The sequence below is a fragment of the Vanacampus margaritifer genome, chromosome 17 (genome assembly GCF_051991255.1).
Source record: "Vanacampus margaritifer isolate UIUO_Vmar chromosome 17, RoL_Vmar_1.0, whole genome shotgun sequence".
Classification (NCBI taxonomy): Eukaryota; Metazoa; Chordata; class Actinopteri; order Syngnathiformes; family Syngnathidae; genus Vanacampus; species Vanacampus margaritifer.
In genome coordinates, this window is record NC_135448.1 from 11787220 (window position 1) to 11811255 (window position 24036).

At 42.4% G+C, this 24036-nt stretch overlaps 1 protein-coding gene across 1 annotated transcript in view; it reads left to right on the forward strand.

The window, feature by feature from the left end:
* csmd3b (CUB and Sushi multiple domains 3b) overlaps positions 1 to 24036 on the forward strand; it is a 346686-nt gene that overhangs the window by 50518 nt on the left and 272132 nt on the right. Inside the window, exon 4 of the mRNA XM_077547793.1 lies at positions 16552 to 16754. Within this exon, the coding sequence (XP_077403919.1) occupies positions 16553 to 16754 (202 nt within the window). The 5' untranslated portion in view covers position 16552. The remainder of the gene's footprint in view (positions 1 to 16551; positions 16755 to 24036) is intronic.

The following is a 24036-nucleotide window of genomic DNA, read 5'->3' on the forward strand; positions in this document are numbered from 1 at the left end:
GTAGGCGCACGCTGGCAGCCACGTTTTCCGTCAGCCCTGGCTACTTAAGTAGTTTACCGCCACCAGACTGGGAACGTGCGAGTGCACGAATAATGCATCCATTCCATTGTAAAGCGCTATAGAAATCTGATGCATTATTATTATTATTATTATTACTTAAGTTTAAAAGAGGAAGTAGGCGTTTTAAATGACAGAACAGAGCGACTCACAATGCCCTTGTATCCGGCAGTTCTTGACTGAGACGAACATTGCATTGCTGAAGCGGCCTTCCTGCTTACCTGACGTGGTTCTTGCGTGAATAGTTGAGTAGCCCTGAAACTATTCTGACACACCGCGTTCAGTATCTTGTCATCACCTTGCGTATATGCGTGTGTTGACAACCAGCCGGAAAGAAATGACTTTCAACGATTTTTTGCATCGTACTCTCCCTAACAGCCAATCACACTCCATTTCAAACCACAGCACGGACACGCACAACTTCGTGGAAACACATGGAAACTAAGCGATGTTTTATTCAGAAAAATCCAGGAGCCAACAGAAAAATGCAAATGTAGAACTTTCCCACCCCGCCGCCAAACTCGTCCCGCATACTGCGAGATGGATCATTTTGTAACGCAACTTTGTAAGTGTGAGTGTTTCTTGTTTTGCCTTTGCATGCCATTATTCAAATCGGGAATACTCTGCGGGTATTCAGGGCAACTTTGTTTTGAAGGACTTCACTGTAGGTGCATGCTCTTTAATTAGTCTCAAAACGTGTGCGTGTTGGAAACGAGGCATGGCGGAGTTTTTCCTCCACGTGAATAAGCGTGGACTGCTTAACATTGTATCGACGGGCATTGACTAACTTTTGATTGCTTCTGTTGATGTAGTCTAAATTCCCTCTGAGAACGGACCGTGTTTGTTTGGCATATTCTGAGGCTACTTTGTAAAATTGAGAACGTGTCACAATGTTGCGATACGCAGACCTGCCTTAAAACATTACGATGATCATGTTTGGCCACAAATGATAGATTCCGGGTCGTGAAGGTTCCGGAGCAGTTTTACAGCCGTTTCTGAATGTTTGCGTTTTAAGGCGACGGAAATGTGGTCATGTAAAGAGCAACCACAAGAACGCCAGGTCAGAGCTTCTAAATCAAAATGCGCAAAAAAAAAAAAAAAAATTCGAAGTCTTTGTCAGGCTTCCTGAGCTAAATTGGAGTACAAATCGGCAGTTACTATGCTTAGTTTTCAGACAGTTGGCCATGTATAAATCATTAACCGTCCAATAGTGTAACAGGGCGAGGCACATCATTACAGTATTAGAATTCCCGTTTGTAGCACACACATTCATTTGCATGAATACATTTAAAAGCAACCAAGCTCCTCTTAAAATGTTTCCCTCATTCATTTTCGTGATCGTGTCTGGTTCATGTTCTAATAGAACTGGCCCGCAAGGCTGCTCACTGCAGAGCCTCCAGCTGTGTGTCTTTTGATTTGAATGGACCATGCAGAGAATCACGGTATGTTTTGTACTGTAGACATTGTATTCTATTCTATTGCTAGGCCCAGTTTCGTAAATTACCTGCCAGCCAAGGAGTTGACGATTTAGGCGACATTGGTTTGTCTGTGAACACGACTACGCTAAAGGTTTTCGATTTATCATGCTGTCATTGGTTGGAGTGGTCATTAATCATCCTCAGATCAGGTTTTTATCTTTTGAGTTAAAATGCGGTCAAGGTCAAGGTTGCAATATCCCTTATTTTCAAGCCACGGGAATCAATGGGGGAGGACATTACGGAAACTGACCACCATGGCCTTATGCAGGAAATGAGCAACTTTCCTTTCTTTTCTTTGGTCCTTCCTCGGGTCTCCTGACGGCCTCACGACTCTGGCTGGAAGTGTTCTGTTTAGGTGAACGGTATGGGATTTTTTAATAGGTTTTAGGTGAAAAAAAAAAAAAAGAAAAGAAAAGGAAATGAGCAACCTCGTCAAAGGTTTGCACTCTCCGTATATATGGTTAGTTTCAGAAAACTAGACCCTATGCCTTAACCGCTTTGGCAAGAGGTTGGGTTTGACAGAAGCCGATCACTAGAGCTTCCAATTAATTTAGCTCAGATGGAAGATGTACATTCTCGCTAGAGGGACCAAAAACCATTGAAGTGGCCAACCCAAAATAACATCAAGAGTGTATTCTAGTTTAGGCGAGCCAGGAAAGCCTACTCACTTTCTCAGGCGTCAATCACAGCATCACTTCCTGTCAGCTGTCACATGACATATTCATCAGCAACCACAGCTGGGCATGAATTTCAAGGGGATTATTTCAATTTTATACTGTATTTTACTCGCCGTCCTCTGAGCTTGCTGAACTTTGAATTGGAGCACCAGCTCATATACAAGCTGCTCGGTTTTGCCATGTTTCAAGTCTGGCTGAGATGTAATTCTATGAATAACAAAGTCTCTTTTGTCCCCAAAACGCAATATCAAATTACAAAAATATAATTGATTTCTCGGCTATGAACTGGAATTATTTTGGAAGACGGACAGGGCAAATCAACTTCCTCCCTCTTGAGGATTTGCCTCTGCTGGAAAGTGAATCGCTATTTTGAAGCCATTTGTCTTTCTGAAGAGGTAAAAAAAAAAAAATTGTTTACAAAAGTTTGTAGCTCCTTCACATCCTCAACACATTTCTGACGCGGATACTCCGAACCATACAGGCTAGTACCAAGTGGGCCTGGAAACTAAACCTTGGGGTCTAATCCGGTTAAATATCCACTTAAGCCAGGCCGAAGTCATGCGAAGTCACGCATCCACGAGCGACGCCGGCTGCCCGGCTTTAAAATGCCTTCGTTGTTTCATGTAGCTCGTCATCATCTTCCAGGCCAACAACTAAGCAGAAGAGCTGCTTGAAGCGTTGGATTCAATGTCAGCCTCTCTGGTGTACCAACCCTTGCCCTGCCTTCAAGTGCTGGCAACTGCTTTGTTCAGTCAGTCGAGGCTGGTTCAGAGGTTCTCTGCGAGGGCTTATTGGCAGAATAGTGGTTCAAAAACAGCTACCCCAAGGAAAGGAACATTGGAGATAAAATCTCTTCTTTGTCGTACAGATTTCTCCCAGACTGAGCGCGGTTTTAACATCAGTATGGTTCCCCCTGTGCGTCTTAAGTACAGCTCCCTTGACGTACTCCGGCTTCGATTGCTTCTCCCTACACATGCTCTCTTTCTGATGTCGGAATAATCCATATCGTCCTTTATTCAATCTCTTTTACGTTCACCATAAAGCATAGTAAAAATCAATTTTTACATTGTTATCAGGAAATGTTGTGAGTATAAAAAAAGGGTTACGATACTGCATATGTACAGTTTATTGCTAATAACTTCATTTGAATTTCGTTTGACACTCAATAACTTAACCCTGGAGAACCCAAGAACCCTTTTCTTCTTTGGAAAATTATGAATTATACATTAAATGACTGCTATAAGTTCACTGAACACCAAAATATATGTTTTTTCAATTTTAACCCTTTATTCCGTAATTTAGGATTTGGGCGAAATTTGACCCTTTTGGGATTTAGGGGTATCATTTCGAAAAATCAGAATGACAAAAACTGTCAGTAAACTATTTAGAATTTAAGAAAATAATCAATCAAATACGTACACAGCTACATTGAACAATATAATTTTTTTGTTTTATTTGTTGCATTTTAGAACTGGATTTTGAATGTACAAACACACTAATGGAAACAAGAACACAGGGACAAAATCACTGCTGGGGAAAAAATAAAAAGGTCTTTGTTATTTGAGTAGCAGAATTTATAGGGGCCAAATTTGACCCCGTGGGTTCTCCAGGGTTAAAATTGTCTGAATGTCTCGCGCCCAAGTCTTCAAATCACTTGTGACCCGAACGAGTAGAACTGCTACAGAGAATAGACGGATGCCTTTTAAAACTAATTCAGCTTCCACTTTGGCCCAACCAGTAGATAAATGTTGCACATCATCTGATCTTCAGTGTCTAGAATCAAGCAGAACAAGCAGAATTGAAACCATGTACTGTTCTTTGTGTCAGTAGTGTAGTTACATTGCGTTGAATATAGAACTGAAATATCTGCTTCTGTGATGAAAAAGGCCAGCATCAAAACGGCAAGCTGCACTAGAGCCAGTTCTTACATGCCAACCATATCATTCATTTCCCGGCTTCCCATCTGTATTGTCTGCATTATTACGCGCGGTTAAGTCAATTAGAATGAATTATGGCTTTCAAGATTTACTTTTGAATTCGGTGATAGATGTTGTGTTACGCCAACCTGGCAGCATCAGCGGGAAAGGCGAGACCCAACTGTCAGTGTTTGCTCAGTCGGAACGGGATACAAAGGATTTGCGGGTAACGCGGTATGAATTATTTTCTGTTCCAAGATGGAAATTTTCACCCCCCCCCCAAAGAGAGGCCACAAAATGACGCACCCTCTGGCTAAGACTGAAAAGGACAGACGCAACCCGACCACAAAGAGAAGCCAGCAGTTGGCGACTGGACACGAGCAAAGCTGTACTAATCGGCCTGCACGATGTCTTTTTAGGGTCACTTTTTGGTTCTCTGGTCTTCTTGACTGGCCTACAACTGCAGGCCATTGGCGCCAGTGTTTCTGTCGGTTACTGCTGGTCAGATCTTGGCTCTCTGCGACACTTTTGCTTTTCTCTCTTAGCGGAATTGCAACCGAGCTAAGCTGTCATTTTCAGTTTGGTTTTCCCCCAAACTGTTCTTTTAAACTGACTGCCTCTTTCATCCCGGAGTGAATGAAGTGAGGGCTTACTTGAAAAAAGCTAAAGATGGAGTGATAGCTGCCTTTAAGTAGGAACATGTTTACCGTGCCCTGCAAGTATGGTTGCATCTTGTTTATCCTGCGCCTGGTTGACCTTGACCTGTTGCTGATTCAAGATATGGCAAAAAACGTTTTTTTTTTTTTCTCGAAGGGGGTTGCGATCTGCTCACTGACTGACTCATGATTTGACACCGAAGCTAAGAATTGTACAATCAATTAGCCTTCATTTGCGCATGAGTCATCACCTCACTATCCCCAGGCAGTTATTTTTTGCTTTCTTTTTTTTTTTTCTGCAGAGCTCAGTATTGTTCATTCGGTAATTTTATCGATTTGACATGTCATCATCATTGCTCTCTTTTTTTTTTTTAAATTTATTTAACGTGTATGTGCGTGCGTGCGAGTGTGCGTGTATTCATTAGTTATTATTTTCTGCTTTTTAACGACGGCACTGCAGTACTTCTTATGCTGTCATCACAGCAAAAATTTATGCGGGAAAAATTGTCAATGCTGATTCTTCTACTTCTTTCGAAGTATTATGTAGTAGTATGAAGTATGTATTACTCTAACAATATATTTGTTACTGTGATTGTTGTTAGTTCTGATGTAGAACCACCGGAGTCTTCTCTCAAACTCATTTGATGATTTTGAATAAGTGTAGCTTCATTGTTCTCTTCATTAAATCGAGAGCAATAAATTTGATGATCCCTAACACACACACACACACACGTTTTAACCTCTCTACTCCCACATCCACAAACACTTCTTATTTATGAGGCCGCGGCTGACATCTTGTAAATCGGAGCTGGATTAACAGCCTACTGCTACCAAAAGGGGCGAGATGTAGATGACCTGCTACAAATTATTTCCTGGATTAAGTGGTTGAATTTTTAGATTGGAACCCCCCCCCCCAAATCCGTTGGAATAGGGTCCGCTCCTTCAAGTCTTTTCCGCCGTTATCGCTCCTCTTGTGATAGAGGATAAGAGAGGGGGGAAAAAAAAACACTTTGCTCCTGCAGGCAATATGTGAGACTTAAAAGTAAAGTGCGATAAACAGGATTGGAAGGGACAGACCAAAATGGAGAGAAACTCAGGGAACACTGTAATAATTCAGCCTAGATTGGCCGCACTAACATTTTATCACTGCTTTATTGGAAATTACGAGAAACACACCTACACATGATGCTAAGAATAACCCAAGGATCGCTTGCGCTGATTTAATCCAAACCCACATTTTGAAAACATAGGATGTCTATGTGTTGCATAAACAAAACAAAAAATAAATCAATACAACAATATGCAAATCAGTTTAAACTAGTGTTCATCATTAGCATATATAAAAAAAAAACAAGACGGCATCCCAAAAAAAAAAACTGTGTAGTCGATTGAGGCTTTTGAAACAACCTTAAATGTAGCAAATCTTTCAAGAGAAGTTTCTTATTTGAACCTTCAAGGTTTCTCCATTACATCAGAGAGAGGTCTGACAGTGACAAAATATATTTGTCAGGAAAAGAAGTCTCTGCTCCAAGAACATTTTTTAGGATTTCATCTGATATGTCATATTTTGTAGTTGCCGCAGATTGACACGAAAGTTACAGTTTAGAAGTAACTGTAAGGTCCCGATGGACTCGACGATGGCTCATTCAAGTTCTGATATTGACCAAAGTCTCAAAATTGGGACTACTAACTCAAGGTTCCGGTTCACTTCCTGGTCTGCTACTGGATACGATACGATACGATATACTTTTATTTTCCCCGTGGGGAACTTTTTCCTGGACTCCGTCCAGCTGCAGTTTACAGTAAGGAAAAAACAACAGAATAGAAAGAGATAAAAATCAAAATTTAATAAGAAGTGCAGCAGTAGTTTACAGTGAGAAAAACAACAGAATAGAGAGAGATAATTAAAATAAATAATACACACACACTCCTATATATATATATTGCACCACTTAGTTAATGTCGGTTATTAAGTAATTTGATGGATGTCGACAGGAATGAGTTCTTGTAGCGGTTCAGCCTGGTTCTGGGGGCCCTGAATCTCCTGCTGGAAGGCAGTAGCTGGAACTCATGATGCAGAATGTGAGTCGGGTCAGTAACAATTTTCTGTGCCAGTCCGGTGAAGGACCGCTTATAAAGCATCTGTAGGGAAGGAAGATTCCTGACCCCCGTGATCTTCATGGCAGTCCGCACCAGACTGGCAATCTGTGACCTTGACTGCACAGTCAGGTTGCCGTACCAGGCCGCAATGCCGTATCTGACGATACTTTCCTTTTTTTTTTTTTAAGAGCTCAGTATTGTTCATTCGATTTGACATCATCATTGCTCTCCTTTTTTTTCTTTTTTTTTTTTTTTTAAAAATCCAACAAATCAATTAAAAAAAATTTTAATAAATGTTTTTTTTTTTTTTTTTTTTTAAAATACATATACATATATATATACACATATACACACATATATATATATATATATATATATATATATATATATATATATATATATATACCTTTTTTTGTATGTGGGTGAGTATGTGTATGTGCGTGTGTGTGTGCGCGTGCGTGCGTGCGAGCGTGTGTGTATTCATCAGTTCACCTAAAGCCCATTAAAAAAAAATCCCATACTAATAATATAATATAATAATAAATTGCCAGATGCAGAAACATCAATGTAAGTTATCACGATGTAGTGGCTCTCGCTAACAGACATGATGATACTTTCCAATGCAGCCCCGGTAGAACAACAGCATGATCCTCTGCTCCGCTCCATAGAGCCGAAGTCTGCGTAGGAAATCGAGACGCTGTTGGAGTTTGGAGCAGAGACTTCCAACGTGTACCCTCCAGCTGAGTGTGTTGTCAATGTGGACCCCCAGATACCTGTATGAACCCACCTGGCTGATGTGATTGCCTTTAATGACGACTGGCCCGTGGCCACCCACAGTTTTTGGATCAAATAATACACATCCATAGAATTCAACTGCAATATGAATGGGAATAAAAAATCAAATAAATAATTGATTAAAGGTAGAGTTTCAGTGATTACATTTTTTTTTCTCATCTATTAAAACTGTATCTATGACTTGACTGTAGAATATGACATAAATAATTAAATAATCTTTTGAAAAGTCATCCCTCTCTGGCCCCCTTCTTAATGCCTGTAATTGAATTTTTTAATTATTATTTCTTAACTTATCATTGCGTGACTAAACTAGTCAATTAGAGACTGTAGAGAGACAGAAAGGCGTGACTGAGGGATGCACGCCGCCACTCACAGAGGCTCTTGGAGACGTACGGAGACTCTCGTAAAGGAGGATATTCAAGTTTATTGGTTGGCTAGCAACAAAAAGTAAAAAGAAGGAATAGAAAAGTTCCATGTCAAGGGACATGAAGGTGTTTTAGGCACGCATGGCCGCAATGTTCCCATCGGGTCAACCCAAAAAATTTTCAGGCAATAATCCATCATGAAAGTTGGGGCCAGATTTGTGATGCTACATTCACATCTTGCTAGCATCTTTAGCATCTAACAGTAAAGCCTCAAGAGTATTGTTGTCAAATCGACTTAAAACAGTCATAAAGTCCTGCTCCCAACCACACTTCATATCATCCAAGTATGAGTTTCACATTCAGGATATTGAGCCTAATGACATCCCTCCCCTCCACCTTCAACAAATGGCGTCTGCATATCTTTTATCGTGCTAGACCCGGTGATATTGTTTCGATGTGTGAAAGCGATCAGTCAAACCTGAGTGTGTGTGTGTGTGTTGTGTGTGTGTGTGTGTTGGCGGTAGCCGCCGGCATCTTGTTGAAAAGTCAATGACGTTGCCTCTGTTTGTGCAATGAGCCTCTCCACACTGACAGACACACACACACAATCACACACAATCACACACACACCCAAACAATCTGTCTCTCGACGTACCCTCCCCGCGAGCGACAACGGTTGTAAACAGGCAGCTGGGGACGAACAAACACTGTCTGCCTCGTTGTGTGTGTTTGTTGGAGAGAGTGAGCATGATTGTGCATGTTTACAAAATGGGAGCCATAATTCCCCCCACGAAACCCCCCCGCAGCCCCCACAAGCGTTGCAGTCGCTTCTCTATTAGTAAAATTGGGAGATGTTTTTTTTTTTTTTGCTTAGCATCGGTTGGTTAGCATCAAAAACTAAATCCCGTTACGAGGAGTTCATGTTTCTTCCACTGAATGTGCTGACATTTTATTAGCATCTCCAATATCCTCTTCTTTTTCTGGCCATAGTTCCTTACACCACTTTTTTTTTTTTTTTTTTAACTTAATTTGCTTAATGCAGAGCTGGCCTCTGAACCAGTGGACTGCCTTTGTTGAAAATTCTGGCAAAAGCCCAATACGACTCTTTTATGCACTCCGACTCGCTTTTCTGGCAAAGTCTTGCCTTGCGTCCAAGTGTACAAAACTCGGAGTGTCAACAGAGAGGTCGGCGTAAACCACAAATTGCTCGCAAACAAAAGCCTTTGCAATGACTGTTTTTTTTGTCTTTAGTGCCGTGAGCTGAATTGGTTTGGTTTAAAAGGTGGTTCTCGATCCGAGCCTTAACCTTTCTGATCTGTGTCAGGAGTCCGATGTGTGGCTTGTGATCTTTGCGCTTTGATATCAATCCTGAGTTTAAAATCATCAATACAAATTCAACTTCATGACCCTTAGTCGTTAACCACTGCTCAGCGGCCGTGCCCTTCAAGTGATGAGATTCAAGCCAGGGCTGGTCTTGACAAGGTCTTGCCAGCCACCCAGCTGTGAACAAAGTCAATATTTCGCACTTCCTCACTCTGAGCCAACCTTGTCTGTTACAAATTTGCTTTTATATTTCAATAGAGTCTTGGATAAGGGAGATCAATTGAAGGTTAGCATGTCTGTCTTACATTTCTAGCATTCAAATCTCTGCTATACTACCTTCCTATGTGGCGTTTGTATGTTCTCCTTGCGCTTGCGTGGGTTTTCTCCGTGTATTCTGCCTTCCTCCCACATTCCAAATACATGCAAGCTAGTATATAATATTATTTTCTCTGCTCTGTTGGAATGTCACCTGCATTACTGGAGCTTAATTGGGGACCTTCTCTGCCTCTTCTTCTGCTTCTTAATTACGCTACATCTCTTCTTGTAGACCTCAGTGCTATCCGACATTTTGTGGCGCAACGTAGTTTTAATTCTAAATTTGGACTTGCGGTAAGATTTTTGTTAATTTTTTAATAGTGTTCCAAATATTAGAAATAAACTCCTCCCCTTACCTGTAGTTGAGTAATTGTTGCCATCATTTTGATTACTGGTGCATGTTTTCGAACAAGGGTGCTCATCTGGCTCTCATCTGAAATATGTAAAGGGTCTATTCTTCTGCTAACCCTGGAGAACCCACGGGGTCAAATTTGGCCCCTATAAATTCTGCTACTCAAATAACAAGGACCTTTTTTTTTGTACATTCAAAATCCAGTTCTAAAATGCAACAAATAAAACAAAAAAATTATATTGTTCAATGTAGCTGTGTATTTGATTGATTATTTTCTTAAATTCTAAATAGTTTACTGACCGTTTTTGTTATTCAGATTTTTCGAAATTATACCCCTAAATCCCAAAAGGGTCAAATTTCGCCCAAATCCTAAATTACGGAATAAAGGGTTAAAATTGAAAAAACATATATTTTGGTGTTCAGTGAACTTATAGCAGTCATTTAATGTATAATTCAGAATTTTCCAAAGAAGAAAAGGGTTCTTGGGTTCTCCAGGGTTAAATGAAGACTCTAACTTGCCCATAGGTGTGAATTTGTGTGTCTTTGTGCCCTGCGATTGACTGGCCAGGCTAAAGTCCGCTGGGCTGGACTCCACCTCTAATGAGGCTCGTAAAATGGATGGATGGCGAGTCCCGGATCCTGTCACGCATCCACCAGCGGAATCTTTGTCTCCCGTGTATTTAAAGCAAGGCTTGCTTGGGTGGGCGGCTAAGCGGGGACAACGCTCTCACCTGGAGCGCATCGTCTCTAACAGCTGCGCTAACACATAGGCGGCCTCTTTCTCCTCCCGTGTCACGACAATTTTTTGGAACGCCTGTTTAGAGAACAACAAAGCAACCGTCACTCCCACTTTGCCTCCGCGAGCCACCGGTTGTCAAGAGAAGCGGCAGGTTTTAAACACCTTTCACCGTCGCCATTTCACATTTGCTTTTGTCACCGCTCCAATGCCTCCTAGCAGCGAGCGTTGCCGCATGCGTTCCCGTACTCTTATTGAGGATCGTGTTGCACTCGTCTTCACAGTGGAAGTCTCTGCACCAAGGCTTTTTGACAACCGTTTTCCGCAAATCAGGAGAACCAATCATATCATCTTCAATTCATTCATCCATTCATTTTCTCCCCGTGTGCCGCAATATATTTGTGCATTTACATGACCTAGACAAACAAGGAAAAATAGGTTGAAAAGTAAATCATTCATTCATCAAAATTCTAGCGCAAAAGGGGCAACACAATTTTTTTTTTTTCCACACACTGTACTTTACAAATTGTGGACTTGCTGGACTCCATCCCAGCCATCCAGAAACGCCAACTAGGCAATCACTGAATGGACTTTCGGTTATTATTATTATTTGTAAATTAATAGTATACTCTTGTTGCATTATGATACTAATGAGTTGGCTTGTTAGCTTACCTAGCTACCAAGGTTAGCTACCTGCTCCTGGTCGCAACGGTTGAAAAGTCTATTAAAATGATTGTGATGGTAAAAAGAGAGCTTGCCAGCTTTCGAGAAAGTGTTGCTTTTGAAGACATAATGCAAGCCATTCTGGTTGTTTTGGTCTAAAATGTTCGTTTTCCAAAAATGTTATTGTATTTCTCTGGATACACTGTTAAAGAAGCACCTTGGTTTCAAAAGCTCAATTTCACTTAAAGGGATTATTCATTGATCCGTAGCACCATCTAGTGGTTAAAGAATAGCATTAGAAGCACGCAACGGTGGCTCCGAGAGACCACATTTCACAAGCCTACCAACAATTCTTATTATTTTGCATGAGCAAACGAGCATCTTGGCGAGCGTCGGCGACTTGGCAGCCGTTGTGAAGCCCCGGCGAGTCATGCCGAAAGACCGAGCGAACCGGAATTAGCCGGAGCAGCTAACAAGAGCGGCTAGCGGTAGTTTAGTCGCAGCCATAGGCTGAAGTGGCTAACAAGAGCAGCTAGCAGGGTGGGCTAGTAAAAAAAGTTAGTGACGACCACCTGCAGACGCCAGCTGTGGTAGGTAAGCTGCAGTCGACCCATTGGGTCCGAAACTCAATGCAATACCACCCGGGCTAACTACATTTGCAAAGATGTCCTTTTCGGCATCCGTAGCAGTAAGATGGCGGCAAAACATGGCAGCGCTCGTAAGGTCAGACTACAGCCATGTAATATAATTAGTGATTACTAGACCTACAAATATATATAAATTTATGCGATACATGTTTTTTTTGCATATCATTGGCATAAACAGAATTGTTAGTTCACCACCAGATGGCGCCAGGGATCCCTGAATGCCCCTTTAACATAGGGTGACCAGATGCCCGGTTTACTTGGGACAGTCTTTGTTTTGAGCCTTGTGTCTCAAGTCCTGGTGGATTTCGCCAGCCCTGTTGTTTTTGTCCCACTATTCCGCACGTCCTGGTTTTTCAAAGTCAGCAAGCCAATTGTTTGTGTATTCCAATCTCACAGTTTATATTGTGTGTGTGTGTATATTTGATTTTTCAGCGAGATTATAGTGTCCCGGTTTTGATTGTGAAAATCTGCTCATCCTAACTAATAACAATAACGGTGGTGTGTTGGCAGCTTTCGTGACATGGTGAACTGTAAGATGACCCTTGAACGGGACCCGAGCCTGTCGCAATGGCATACACGTCAGCCGAATCTACCCGTATGTTTGTATGGTAGACAAAGATATGCTCTTCCTTTTCGCCTTGAGGCTTGACTTGCTGCAGACTTCATTTTTGCTCGGATTCCCTTCACAGACGCGGCAAATGGCCTCAACTTAAGGCAATAACAAATAAATGTTCCACCTTGACCGCTCGTTGTTTGACCGCAACGGGAAAGCATCAAACCAAAGCTGATCGGAGCAATCGCAGCCCTAATGGCGGGAAATAAATGGGCTGTTGGAAGAGTAGAGTTCATAAATTTCAACTCATTTGATGCAGTGGTGAAGCACTCTGCGGGAGAACCGGCTTCTGTCAGCAGCATGAGTTGAAACCAGTTTGCAGCACCCCAAGCACAAGCATGTAATGCAGCTTCCAAGAAGATCTTGATCACAATCGTTATGAATTCCTCTTTTTTTTTTTTTTTGCCCCCCGTCTTCCTTCAAGTCCAAAACCATCATGTCCGTTCACTCGCTCTCATTCTTTCTTCTCCTCATTTTGTTTTTTAATTGCCTCCTTTCTCCCTGCCCACCTCCTCCCCACTCCTCGTCTCATCCGATATTCTTCACCCCGAGCTCGGCGTCTGCACCCCCCTCCACCCCCCTTCTCGCCGATCCCCCCTCCAGCGTCTCCGTGCTCTCCTCCCTGTCGTCTTTTCTCCTTTCTTTCTCTCTCACTTTCCCCAGGATGTGAACCTCACACATGGCTTATTGATTTCTCCGAGCAGGGAACAAGCAGACAGAGGGGAGAAGAGGGGGGTCGGCAACATATTCACACTAGAAGTCTTCGAGAAGGAAAAATAGAAAGACACGAGACCATTAAAGAAAAGAAAAAAGTGCTACGCAGATGATGAAGCAAAGAGATACAGCAAAGATCCGATTGTTGCAGGAGAGGGTGGAGGGAGTGCGCCTGCAGATGGCAGAAGAGAGCTTCATGAAGCTCACACACAAAATCCCACAAGTACATCAACTCTCACGGCCATTAACCCGCCTCACTTTTGCATCGATACACCTGTTTGGAGATTCCTTGATGAAATTCTCTCATCTGAACCAGCCAGTGTAGCGTGCATGCATAGATTACCCTAAAGATGCGCGTATTACTGCATAAATGAATGAATCAAAAGCAGCGGCATCAATAATTGATCTCTAAAAATGATTACACAAGGGTAAGAAATCGACTGTTAACTTAATTGATTTAACCAACGACGCCTGCCGAATATTCTGTCGATCCGTCCGTCCGGATTCGCGTCGCGGGTTGATCCAGTCGTCCAACCGACCTACTCGGACACAATCTAACGCTAACCTAAGAGGATGCAGTTGTAAAGTCATTATTACAGTCAATATTTGTATAAAAAAATTGCTTCTTCGCCTTATTTACATAAAATATGACAAGCAGGAAGTATGGCGGTAACTGATCATGCAACCTTGTGCCTCGTGACCAAGGATTCTTACGCCGCTGCGCAAGCTAGTTCTCGGAGCACCAAAACATTGTCGACGAGGACCTCCTGTATTATCTTGGCCATGTTTGCGTCTATTCAGTGACTTGTCTAACATCAAACTAGTGGGAGTGCAAACCATTATCCAACAAATGCAACGGTTATCCTTTCAGTAGCGGGCCAACGTTTTAGAAAATGGGAAAACAAATGTGACATTTTGCCGACTGCTTTGTATGGGGAGATTAGTGCCATCTGGTGGACAAACTTGGAAGTCATTACGGTGCATCTTTTGTAAGATGGATTTGTGTGAAGGCTAGAATATGCCCAAACTAGTCAATGGTGTACCACTTTAACCTCGAAACTTCGTAAACCAAAGTCCGCTTTGTATTCATGTCAACGATTGGGGAGGAAAAACCTAACAAAATCAAGCAAATCTCTCGATTTAATTCTTGTTCTCCTGTCATGAAAAGAGCACAGTTACCCGGATAATGCAGTCTTTAATCCCTGTCGTTAAAACTCACCTTATTACACTTATTACTACTCAACTTTTGAAAATCCTTAATCACTCGTCTGTGAGACAAAAAAAAAAAAAAAAGGCAGCATCATCCAAGATATCTGTGCGCCGTCCGTACGAGATGACCTTGCAGGACAAACACATGCCATGCAGCCAGTAACGGATGGTTGGTGATGGCTTTTGATGTGACAGCCTCCTCGCGGGCTGCAATACTAAAGTGAACATTATTGTATTGTTAGAAATAAATTAGTCGCACGGCTCATCCCCAGCAACAAACGCAAAGGTCTGGAAAGTGAGACTTGAAGGTCTAAGAAATAACCTGTTAACTGGTTTGTGCAGAACCAATGTTTTTTCAACCACTTTTTTTTTTTGTCTTGTGGTAGCCTATTTGTATGACATTTTTCAGTACGGCTGCAACTAGCGATTATTACCGTAATCCATTAACCTGTTGGTTATGTTTTCTATAAATCAATACATTTGATAAAAATAAGTTTAACTTTACAGCCAAAAACAGGACATTTGAAATTGACAGTGCATAAACATAAATTGCAATTCGGTTACTGGTTTGCTCTGTAACGTGGGGAAAATCGGCCAAAATGCTAATCATTGTTGTTCAAAGTGTTCAAAACACAGCCAGCTTTCAAGGAGGACTACAGAAATGGGAAAATATTTACTGTTGAGGAGCTGAAATTCAGAGCATTTTGACAATTATCCAAAAATTTGGTAATCGATTAATTGCCGATTAATCATTACACCTCTAGGTATACCATAGCTGAGGATGGTTGTTTTTGTCGCTTGTAATTGGCAGGATTATGCAAATGTGCAGAAATCTGCAAACTAGTCTAATTCCACAATTTCTTTGATGAAGTGCTGCATCCATGAGGGAAAAGGCAATACTCTATTTGTGGGCTTTGTTTTTTTTCTTCAGACTTTTTTCTAAAACATTGCACTGCATGCACACAGCGCTGCATCACTTCCACGACCCATCCCCTGACCAATAGTCACACCCACGCACGCGGCCGGGGAGCTTAATTCGCCACCAACTCCCAAACTCCTTCCTCTACCGACTTCATTCCACGAGACTAGCGGCAGAGGAGGACGAGAAGGAGGAGGGTAGCGGAGTGATTCGTGCAAGCGCCGGCGTTTCTTCCCCCCCCCCCCCCCCCCCACCTTCCGCCGGAGCGGTTTTAATCACGGAGCCACTCGGGCTGTGACTCGCGTGCGACGGACGCGCGTGACTTACGATGCGGGAGCTTCCGAGGCGCACTTGAAGGCAACATCTCGCACCAGTCAGGCAGCCCGCTTCACTCGCAGCAGGAAGACGAGGCAGAAGGATGGAGCAGGATACGTCTCCTCTGCTTTGAGACCAGAGGGATTTCTTTTCATTCTTTCTTTCAATCCTGGGGGATAACTTGAACATAACACGGCAAGACTATTTGATGGTTTTATTTTTAAGGGGAGGGGTTGGGGGGGGATCGAGAATGAGTGAGGCTGATTGTTTTGCGCCACAGCAGGGAGCGGGATGCAACAATTCCCGCATTCCGCACTTGAAGAGAAAAGAGTAGAAAGGACTGCGAGGGGGGTTAAAAAGACAGAAGAAAGGATCTATATATTGTTTTGTTTTGTTTTTTGAAGGAGGGGGGAATACCAACCATCCTGGGAGCTTGGATGCATCCCGAAGGAGGAAAAATGTGGATTTGAAACGCCAAGTCTGCCTCAACATTGATGGCTGATTTACAAGTCACTTCTCCTCTCGCCGTCGAGCGCCATATGATGGATTTATTTAGTCTATGTTAGACGGAGGAGGAGGAGGAAGGAGAAAACTCACGCACCCCCCCACCCTAACCCCCCCTATCCTCTCCTTCCCTATCTCTCCCTCCGTCCCCCCCCCCCCTCCTCCCCTCCCTTCCCCGTGTTCTGGATGTGAAGCAGCATGCGGCCCGGTGAGAGCTCAGAGGGCTGGCGCTCACCCCGCCGCGGAGGATGCGTCGGAGCCCGCACTAGCGGCACGGAACGCCGTCTGATGGAAGGCGGAGGTGACGGAGGACGACGGGCGAGCACGACCGACGGAGGGATGACGGCGCGCTGCCTCCTGTGGATCGCCGTCCTCGGATCGCTCTGCACGCACGCGCAAGGTACGGCCGGGGACGGACGCGCGCACGCACGCACATGCAGGGTCGTGGCACTGGTTGAGCCCCCCCCCTCGCTCCCCCCTCCCCATCCTCTTTCTTTGCCGCTTCTTTGATGTGCATGCACAGAGTGTTCGGAATTGAAGAGCTATTGAGCTGTAGCTTCTTCTTCTTCTTTGCTCGTTTTTCTGCCTCCCTCCCTCCAAGCCCTCGCCTCAATACAGCCATTGAGCCGGTAGCCAATAAATATTCTCGCGGTAGCTCTTGGGCTGTGGCGGTGCGAACGTGAGCTGATTATTCCAAATTGTGTGTGTGTGCGTGTGCAAGTGCGCGCGGGGTGTTTATAGCAATCATCTCCCAGCCTTCCTTACGCAGCACTTTTCCCGTCCATAGATAAAGCTCAACCGATTTCACTCTAAATTTGTTATATAATGAACAGGGTGCTCTGCCCCCCCCCACCCACACACACACACTTTTCCCCCCAAGTGGAATCAAATGTTAAAATATTGACCGCGTCGCATCTTCCTGTTCTAATCACACAAACTCATCCCGGCATCCTGAGCGGTGGGGAGGGATAAAAGAATGGACCGGCACCTTGGCCCGACTTTGAGAACTTGCCAGTAACAGATGAAAGAGGAGGAGGAGGAGGAGGTGGTGGAGGAGGAGGCGGAGCTTGTACAGGAAGTGGGTAGCTAAAGGCTGGATGCCGTTGAGGAGCGTTTGTCACTGTCACGGCCAAGTGGAGGGCGATTGTTTGGAGGCTGACTGGGCCAAAAAAAGCGAGATGGATTTTCCTCGGCAAAAGAGCAAAATCTCGGAATTCATGAGTAGGCTTGTCGGACAGTTTGTTAAATGGCAAATTAAGACATGGACTCCTTGAAATCTGTCTTACAGCATGATATCATATATTGATAGGATAGTTGATCATTGAGGGTTCTTAAAAAAAAAGTTTTTGAATTTCCCTTGGCACAATGGAACCTGTGGGGAGCATGTGGGTCATGGGTCATTTGCGGACCCCTCAAAGAGGATTTGATCTGCTATATAAATAAAGATGACTTGACTCAAGTCCTCAGTCCTGAACCTCAGTCACCCGAAAAACAGACAAGACATTAGAGTTCAGAAAGAGAGAATTCTGATGTACAAAAATACAAAGTAGCAACAAAGAGCAGGTGCAGATTCAAAATGCCTTGACTGGGAAAAAAACATGGAAGAAAAGCTAGCATGGAAGAGGAGGAATAGGAAACGCACTGACCATTCAAGTGTCATTCAGTAACTCTCGTTAAGGCAATGCACATTTTATATGACAGAATAAAGGCTTATATGACAAGAGTCTCAAATCCAGATGCTAAAATACAGGACCTAAGAATGACAATTACAAGAACACAGCAACTCCATAGCGACTAGCACATATCATCACAAAGGGACATAGCATAGCACATAGCATAGCAACTAGCAACATTAACACAATGGCCTGCAGTCAACCAACACAAAACACTCATAACAGACTGAAGCTTCACAAACATCAAATAGTGCTCTAGTTACTGCATGAAAAAAAAAAACGAAAATCAAATCTGTACTGTATGTCTCTCGCGACAATTTCAGATTATTTTAGAGAGAATTTGCTGTGATTAGACTACAAAATGTTTGATTAAGATTTTTTTCATAAATTTTTTTTCCAATTTTTTTTTTCATACATTTTGTAAATCCACGAGAGAACTTCTATACAAAAGTAACAAAAACTAAAAAGGTTCTTCAGTCTGGTGTAGACTCATACGTCAATTATCTCGAACACGCAAGTTCTAATTCGGAACCGTGGGTCAGCTTTCGGGTCTTGCCACCATTCTCCTCACAACGCTCCACAGAGGAAAGCAAAAAAGAAAAAGAAAAATCAACCTTGGGGCAGATTTAAATTAGGATGGATAAAATGGCAAAGGTAAATAGAGAAATTGGCGAAGCAGCCAAGCAAATAAAACTCATTAAAACGCCAAACAAAGAAGAGGTAAATAATAAGACGCGCTTGATACTTGATGACATTTGCTGACATTTTGAGGAGTACAAAAGCGGGGACATTTTTTCTTTGCAGGTGTAAATGAATGGTAGTTTTATGGAGGTGCAACTCTTTTCTGAACCACAATGGGGCCACTCATGCGGACCCTCCCCCAAGGCTCCTAGTTTGAATCAGAACCAACATGTACACCTTTTTTGGTAACAACCCCACTGCCGGTATGCTTGGCTTTTGGTTCTCAGTTGGAGGGTACGCAGTTCGTTGAAAACTGTTGACCTCCGCCCACAAGTCCAAATATGGAGAGGACTGTCTTTTGACACAGTTGCTTTTGGTTCTCTACCAAACATTTCATGCTTGCTTCTTGGCTAAGGTTGTTAAGGTCAGCCTGTTGACAAAGGAACGAGATGTAATGAAAACACAATTTCTGATTTATTTTCAAAAACGAATCAAGAACAAACTGATCTGAAACTCTACCAGATTTTCAAGGCTTTCCTTGCGTGCTAAATCACCAGGAAGTTTCAAATAGATGCGGGTCAAGTTTTTGCCTAATCATGGTCACGAACTTAGCTAGTAGCGATTAAAAACACTTCATCGGTGATGATACTGAAGGATAATGGCGAATAATACACAATAACCCGGATCGACGCGTAAAAACCTGCTTGGGTCGGTGTGCGCAACCCCTCGCAAGCACTCGCCGAAAATGTGAACATCTGTTGACTACGGGGAGATGGAAATGTCCACCTTGAGGTCTCCCTGATTTGTTGGAATTTAGATGTTTCTGGGGTTGGTGAAGGACTCTGGTTGGTGGGTGGTGTCTGGTCGGTGCTTTCCTTTCTTTGGTCCTTCCTCGGGTCTCCTGACGGCCTCACGACTCTGGCTGGAAGTGTTTGGTTTAGGTGAACGGTATGGAATTTTTTAAAAGGTTTTAGGTGAACTAATGAATACACACACACACTCACACGCACATACACATAAAAATAAAAAATAAATAAAAAAGAGAGCAATGATGATGACATGTCAAATCGGTAAAATTACCGAATGGAGAAAAAAAAAAAAAAAGTCCACCTTGAGGTCTCCCTGATTTGTTGGAATTTAGATGTTTCTGGGGTTGGTGAAGGACTCTGATTGGTGGGTGGTGTCTGGTCGGTGCTTTCCTTTCTTTGGTCCTTCCTCGGGTCTCCTGACGGCCTCACGACTCTGGCTGGATGTGTTCGGTTTAGGTGAACGGTATGGGATTTTTTAAAATGTTTTAGGTGAACTAATGAATACACACACACTCACACGCACATACACATAAAAATAAAAAATAAATAAAAAAGAGAGCAATGATGATGACATGTCAAATCGGTAAAATTACCGTATGAAAAAAAAAAAGAAAGAAAAAAAAAAAGGAAATGTCCACCTCCTGTAAACCAAACGTTTCCTAGGCCTTTCCACCAACCCTCTACAAAATTAATTATTGTCTTATCCGTTTTACAAACAGCCAAGCCTTGCCCCCCCCCCAAAAAAAAGAATGATTCTTTTATCGTTTTCCTCATTTATTCCATTTATGTTTTAAATGTTTGGATGCACAAAGTATTTCAATTCAGATTATTCGTCCGCGAGGAAAATGATAAAGTATTACACCAAAAGAAGCTTCCTTTGAACAGAAACAGTATTTTGTCGTTTAAAAATTTAGTTTTTTTCTCTCAGCTCTCCTTTTATACACCCCCTCTCGAGGGTTAATTTACACAACGCTACATCGCACTTGCACACCGCGATGTCAACCCCCACATCTTTTTCCCATCTTCGCTCCTTTAACGCATTCTGCTCTCGTCCCAGTCGCGGTTACCTACCGACTGATTCGTCTCCGGCATGTGGTCCAAAATGAGCATTTCGATCTTTATTGACGTGGCGTGAAAATATAACGCTTTGTTCTTTGCCCGATTGAAAGTTATCCGCCATTAGGGCTCCAGATGGTCACTTGCCTACGATGCAAGTTGGCGTGGGTTCGATTCCCGGCCTGGGAGACCATGTTTGTATGTGGGAGTGAGTGAAAAAAAAAAGGAAAATACAGTCCTGTGGTAAAAAAATAAATAAAAATAAAAAAACGTATCCGCCAGCGGCGGGCGGGTAATTGAATGCAAGGCCTCGCTGTTAAATTGGACGTGCTGTCAGGCGTGTTGAAGCTCTCCTGCCGGACGTTTTTTTTTTTGTAAGCCATCGGCGGATATCGAAGATTGATCGGCGCCCGACGCCTGCTTAAAAATCATTGATTGATGTCACCCGTTAGCATGCCATTGCTAATCATTTCCTTTTTTTTTTTCTATTTTATTGGTTTGGGTTGTGAGGGGGAAGCGGGGGTCACATTTGGGTAATAACTTCAGTCGGTAATGGATTGATATTTTGCAGGCAAAAATGATGATTGCACTTTTTGCGTTCTTACATACACACTTTGACACACACATCAGCATACACTTAATTCCGCGGCTTATGGCTTGCTGGCTCTGAGAGGGGAGATCATATACTGTAAATAGTGACGGCGTGCCGAGGAGGAAGAGACACATGGCGCAGAGGGGGGGAATTGGGGGATTGTGAGGCAGCGTGCCCGAGGAGGGCTGCGTAATATACTGGAGTGCGAATGCAGCGGCCGGCGAGGAGGCATTCATGATATGAACGACAGCCTCGATTGCTTGTGACGGATACGCTTCCAACATCAAGAGAGGGTTCTTGCTTTCACACAGATGGATTACCCCCTTTTAAAGTCACAGGTTGACACATGAAAGAGGGTTCGAAAGGGGTTGATGGAAAATGGTGGCTGAGCAAACGGGCGTAGTTAAAAAATCTATCGGCGTCTTACTTTCACCCTGAACAATTGGATTCGATTGCTATAGAGTTTAGAGATCAGTTGAAGAATCGTCGAATCCCCAATATTAATCAATAGCTGAGGTCTTCTGATGGACTGAAATGTCATCCATAGGCTTTGGATGTGATTCTTGCATCCACCCAATCCAAAGAATTGGATTCATTAAATAACCTTTCAAATGATGATGCTTCTTTATTTGACAATCAGAATAGATTTGAAAGGAGGGGGACAGAACTGAGCTTGACTGTGAAATTGAGGTTTGTAAACCACCTTAATGACTAAAATATCTCCGTGGATGCCGATGTTGCAGCTCTGGAGATCAACTGATTCACTCCCAGCCATTTTCACTGAAGCAACCCCCTTCGCTCCCGGCTGTTTTACTGGATTTTGACAGATTTTGTCAAGGCCCACAGAATATTGTGTTCTATTGCTTTAAAAACATGGAACCTACCAAAAGAAAGATTACAGTCTCTTCTTTCATCAGGAAAAAAATATATTTGTATCCGTTTCCGTTTTGCAGCAATTAGCATTAGGATATAGCTAGGTTTCATCATTATTCACATTTTTGGTGAAAACACTGACAAAAAGCGCTTGTTGCAACATTGCCCTGGCTAATCTCTTATACTCTGCTGCCACCTGCTGGCTGTTTTTTTTTTTTTTTTTAAATAAATACCATTGTTTTAAGCCGGCTCAGAAACGGCATCAAAGCCTGTCTGTATGCTCTTGCATTTAAAAACAAAAAACAAAAACGTTTTTGGGAGTGAAGGACAAAGTATTTTTGGGGTTTGCACTGAATCTTGGCTCATCATCTCAATGATGAGGATGAGAAATGCCAACATGTTGGAAGTCGTACAAGTTTAGGCTTGTATGTACGATATGAAGGCTGTTAACAGTATGTGTTGTGGCAGGTGTCATAATTTTAAGAAAAGGCAGTTCATGGAGTGCACTAACAAATGGAATGTAAAAAAAAATAAAATGGAGTTGTTAGTTGCACAACTCAAATTACTTTGCCATCAAATGTCTTATTTTTCTTCTTTTATAGTTTGAGGCGTCACAAAGAAAAAAAAAAATATATCAAGGTTGCTGTTGTGCACGTCATGTTTCTTTTCACAAAAAGCTCGTTCTTCCGCTTTTTATTCAGAAACTGGCGTTTTTTGCTGAACACCCCAATTTCTATTGCTGATTATTACTATTATTATTCCGAAAGGTGAACTGGTGGAAAATATAACTCTTTCTTTTGGTAGATTTGGTGCTTTTATCGTCACAGATCACTCGGAAATGGCTGACAGTACGCGTAATTGCTTTGAAAAGGGCTGGCAGTAAATTGCTGTACCAACGCGAGTGCTAACCCAACGGGGATAATCCCAAAATTGGTCTCTTATGGCTCACTTCTGCTTTAAAAAAAAAAAAAAAAAATCATACAGCATTTCTGAAATTAACTGAACTTGCTCATTCTCAGCCTTACTTTCACGGATAAGACATTGCTGATGGAGAACATTTTTATAAATTGATATCTTGTAATTTTCTGATTGGATTAGGATCTTGCCAGATAGAGATCTAAATTAAATTAGCCCCTGTAGCCTTAAAAAAAAAAAAAAATCATATCTGCTAGGATTCTTTGGATGATGGCTTCCTTTGATATTAGTGATGAGAGAGCGCGGCACCTGGAGTCGGTCCATTTGAATTCTATTAAAGTCGCAGTGTCCGTTTTTTCGCTCTCCTCGTGTTGTCAGTTAGGAAGATGGATTCTTACCATCTGGCCTCTTCTTGTTGGGTTGTTTTGTCCAAAAAAAAGCAGCAGTTTATCAATCCAAGTCCCTTGTTTATTCCGAACCCGAAGACCTTTTTTTGTGGTTTAACACATGCTGCCAAATTTCATGTTTGTAAGTGAAACGAGCTGAATTTTTGGATTTGAAGGCCACACTTAAGTCTGTTTTCCCTCCGAGGACTTGTGCCTTTTGCCACACAAGTGTTGTCATGAGTACAATTAGCGTAATGCTAATTCCTCATAAGTGACTATGGAAGACACCGAGGCTTCCCGGAGGAGCCATCATGAAATATGGCAACGATTCAGAGTGAACAGGAACAGGGTCAGCCACAGTCCACCGCATAATTTTTTTTTTTTTTTTTTTTAACCGTCGTCACATTTTCAACTTTTAAGGTGGTCATGTTTCATTGTTTGTTTCAGGTTGATTGTGCAAAAACTGAATGAACGGACAAGCAATGTTGAGAGTATCATAATTTGGTTTTATTAGGCAAAAGTCAAATTTCTAGTGGAGGAGTAGTTAGCAAACAAATGCAAAAAAATATTACTTAATTAAAACATTGCCAGTAATGGAATTGTTTGAATGTAGATTGGATTATTTCCATAATTTCCCCTGTCTTCACCTATCATAGCGCGACTATATTTGGAGTGGGACGTCGATTTCACACTCAGT